The 4,641-nt window shown below is 24.9% G+C and overlaps 1 protein-coding gene across 1 annotated transcript; it reads left to right on the top strand.

The window, feature by feature from the left end:
• The first annotated feature begins 1,086 nt into the window (after positions 1-1,086).
• On the top strand, positions 1,087-3,131 carry LOC111040217. The gene is made up of 2 exons (XM_022324034.1): positions 1,087-1,365; positions 1,975-3,131. Exon 2 carries the CDS (start codon positions 2,279-2,281, stop codon positions 2,972-2,974), a length of 696 nt encoding a protein of 231 aa, XP_022179726.1. The 5' UTR covers positions 1,087-1,365; positions 1,975-2,278; the 3' UTR covers positions 2,975-3,131.
• The last annotated feature ends 1,510 nt before the right edge of the window (positions 3,132-4,641 follow it).

Genomic DNA, 4,641 nt, shown 5'->3' with positions numbered 1-4,641 from the left:
AGTGGGTCAACTCTCGGTAAATAGAGTATAGTAATATATTATTGTTTTTTCGATTCCGTGTGCATTAAACCCATACATTTGAAAGAACTCGCTTTCATATTTATTTTATTCTTCCCCAATTGCTTAGTGACGTAAGTAGGTACATATCTATAAATGGCCACCGAAACAAATATAATATAACGCCTCCGTTATTATAGTTTTAACACTTTTCACCATACACAATTAAGCAGTGATTAAATATTTCAAAATATAAAAGCATAATATTATATTGGTATTATTTTATATTTTTATTTGGCTTTGTACATTAATTTCAAAAATAAAAACGATTTTCATATAAATTAGTTTTTAATTGTTTTGAGACAACATTTGAACAAGGTGATTATATTATGTCACACCCTCCAAAACGTATACTCTATAACTATTGTATTAAGTAATTTTAATATATGGTAATTACTAAGATACAAAAAAAAATATTTTGCGTCTTGCTTAAAGTGTTGCTTGAGTAAACCAGAGAGAGAAAAGAAACGGTGCACTGAAGAATTCTCTTAAGAGTATCCCTCACGCATGTGTTGTCTTCGTCTTACAAATATAAAACATCACAAACTATTTTGCGTGAGAAATAACCGAGACAGCTACAGTAATAAGTAATAACTAATAACTAAGAAATCAAATTTTTACAACGAATAGAGGTGAATTTCAACTGTGTTGGACCGTTATTATTTTTTGATAAGACCAATTTATCAAAAGTTACTTAAGATTGGAAAATGTAAAAATATCAGATTTTTATAAGTATTATAACTTTATTCCTCTTAATGATAAAAAACAAATAAAAACGCTACGATACAGACCATATTATCTTCTCTATTGCAGTACACACTTTTGGTGTCTACTATGACTACATCATCCTGAGTGCTTTTATCCCGGGCTTAACAGTTATTACAATGTTGTACATTTATAAGACAAACACAACACATATCTGGTGTAGCGTTCTCTTAAGATAAACAGTTAATCTTAAGTCAAATATTAAGACATAATATTAATTAACGCAACATACTTAACGATTTTATTATCAAATTTAGCTATTCTGGTATACGCCCTTATTTTACATTACACTATCGAATACCTATAGGTAATTATGCAGAAATTTATATATTCATTCATTTTCGTACCAGCAATGAGCTCAAAAACTGTGCATTTTACACAGAATTATTTCAATGTAGATACTTACAATTTGTAACTAATTGATATTATATTTAATTGATGATTTTTGTCATTTAAGTGTCTGTTATGTAACTAGTTAACTTGGATTGGATAGAGTGCAGTCCAAAAGTAACCTCCACATTGTTTATTCGACTGCTGTTAGTGGTAAGTACCTACGTATAGTAAATATTATTATGACATACCTGCTTGCATATACTGTATTCTAGTATTATATCCTTATATCCTTTTAATATTGCACCAACTATTATTTACAAGTTTTTAAATATTAGCGAAAGTCTGAAATTATATTTCAATTTGCCAAGATAGGTTTAATGTGCTCCAAATTTCACCTATTAAATTTTATAAAAATGGATATGAAAGAGTAGGTATCCTCAAAAATTTCAAAACTCGAAAATCAAATCAACATATTATTATTGATTTTCACACTAGAATTATTGGAAACTCTAGTCTCTCGCTTACAACTCCGATATAGACAGAGATAATGTTGTCACCTTTGAATTGTTTTTATAAGTCAATATAAAAACTAACAAAACTAGTAACTACACATGAATTTCAGGTATTACACACTTGCAAATTGGAGACAACATAATTATGTGTTATAACATAATATAATAACTATCATGTACGCACTGTAGTAATTATCGAGTCATAATAGTTTATACTAAGAAAATCCATAAAAAAATCATGTGATATGGATTGGGATCTTAGACAAAATTTACAAAAACTATAATTGTAAACTCCATTTTGTTACAGTGTTTGAACATTGAAGAGACAGCAGTGCAGTTGGTCTGAACAATTCTCAATAATATAAACAGTAAACTGTATTCCAGAAAACATCAGCTCAAGTAATCGTAATGAATGTACTTGTTCATCTACGAACAAAATTTTCAAACCTTCTTAAAAAACCTTTCTTAAATTCTTACCTTCTTTAAATTATCGAGTTTATCGTGAGATAAAAAAATAAAATTATTAGGAAATAATATAATTTTACTGGGCCGTTTGTCGTTTAAATAATATACTAACGTTACTACAGATTTTAATACACTCACATATCACAATGAATAATAGTTTCCCGGAAATATTTAAAATAATAGACATTGACCACAGTGGTCAAAAGAAAAAATTTGTCTTCCAAGAAATACCAGAACATTATTATGATGAAATTATTAATAAACTCATATATGAATATTGGTCAGATGAAATTACATATCGTAGTCTTAACGTATTAAATGACCCAGTTTCTGCATTAGATATTAAAAATACGTTTAAAAAATATTTAGCCCATAAAATGTCAATTGGTGTATTTGAATGTAAAGAAAACGATGAGAATAAATTAGTAGGCCTTAATATTTTATTTCGTGAGAATATAAATTCATTAAATATTTCTAATTTAAATTCAAATTATTACGAACGAATATTTTATTTCATAAATACCTTTAAAAAAAGTTATGTTGAACAATTAATTGGCAATGAAGATTATCTTACATCAGAAATGTTATTTGTTTGTAAAGATTACCGCAAACTTGGCTTAGCTCGACAGCTGTTGGGATTGAGAAATTATGTCGGAAAAAAACATAATTTTAAATATACAATCAGTAATTTTAGTAGTCCCATTGCTGAAAAATTAGCTGAAAATGAGGGTTTTAAAAAAAAGAGTATATTTAATTATAATGATGTGCCTATGGTTGATAATGATAAAAATTGTTCATTTAAGGATAAAAGTTTTTCGTGTATGATTAAATATATTTTATAATATATCTAAGATCTAAAATGTTATAATTAAAAATATAAAATATTTCAAAGATATATTTAGATCATAAATCTATATTCTAGTATATTAATATTTAGAAATGGTGAAAATTTATTAAGAATATAACGCATACGATTACAATTATTATAATATATTAATAAGCAATTAAAACAAATTTAAAACAAATAATTATATAATTATAATATAATGGAATTATATCCAAAATAGTATATAATTAATGGAATTGTATGTATAAATAATAGGTATATAGTATTTATTTATATAAAAATAAATATTTTAGAGGAAATTATTTAGAAAAAAAGACTAGTTGGATTATTATAAATATCACTGCATAATTAAATTTCTAAACCTCTACAATAATTACACAATAATTATATTTATTTGGAAATGTTGTACTTTTTATTTGTAAAAATATCAACCTATTAAATTTTTAGACCTATGTACATTTTTTTTTTTTGCGAAACCTCATTATTTTTTGTGAACTGTGATATATATCAAATAAACTTATTTTACAAAATAATTTCGTCTTTTAGTCCTGAATAAATTATTGATTTTTATGATTTAGTGAAAAAAATAACACGCTGTATCGTGTCCATAATTATACTTTTTTTGGGACTTAATCCACATTAGTATATTATTAAGCACCCAATAAAGTAATAACTGAAGAATTCATTTAAATATAATGAATTGTTTATTTAATATTATGTTGTTCATAAATCATAATTAAATTAAATTGAAGTAAAATATAATTAAATAAATAATTATATGAAAAACTATTTTATTATTGTACGCACTTTTGAATTGATGTTTTCCAATAAGTACAACTTGAGTAACACACAAAAATCATAAGTAATTCATACTTAAATTATGATCAATGAGGCACGACAAATAATATATTATTCTGAATACGTGGACGAAAAAGGTGTTATTTTTTTAATGAAATATTCAATTGTAGCCAAAGTGTGGAACTTTTTATTTGAAGACATTCAAACAATGATTTCAGATCGAATTTGTTACAAATAAATTACAGTACCTAAGTATCTGCTATTGTAAAAGTGAAGTACCTGATAAAAAATAATTGAATAAGATTATCATAAACATAATAATTAATAATACACATTTCCCATATAAGATGTACGTATTACTAATTGTATTACATTCAAATTCAAGACAAAAATGTTCTATTCTATGAATAAATTATAATTCTGTTTTAAAATAATAACTTTTAGATTTTGTGTAATGCAATACTTAACTATTATTATGTTAAATATAACATTTAAATGTATTGAAGACATAGATTACTTAAGTTATGTATCTTTTATAATACCTTATAGTATGGATTGTTTCTGAATGTAATATTTTATCTTCCTTACCCATTAATTGTTTTTTAGTAAAAAAATTAATTTAATCAAGACATCTATAACGTTTATGCTATATTGGTAGTTTGTAAGTCAACATTACAGAGCATTGATTAAATAAAACTCGATGTACGTTGCTTTTTTTTCTTTGTTTAATATCGAAACAGAAGTCTTAAAAATATTATGATATTTCTACGGAATCATATGTGTTACAGAGTTAGCAAGATTTTAATAAAATATATCATGTACCTAAGACGTAAACATGTAATTGTAACAAGGATTTTTACCCCA

This window comes from Myzus persicae, unplaced genomic scaffold, assembly GCF_001856785.1.
Source record: "Myzus persicae strain clone G006 unplaced genomic scaffold, MPER_G0061.0, whole genome shotgun sequence".
In the NCBI taxonomy this organism is placed as follows: domain Eukaryota; kingdom Metazoa; phylum Arthropoda; class Insecta; order Hemiptera; family Aphididae; genus Myzus; species Myzus persicae.
This window is presented reverse-complemented; position numbering and strand designations above follow the sequence as displayed.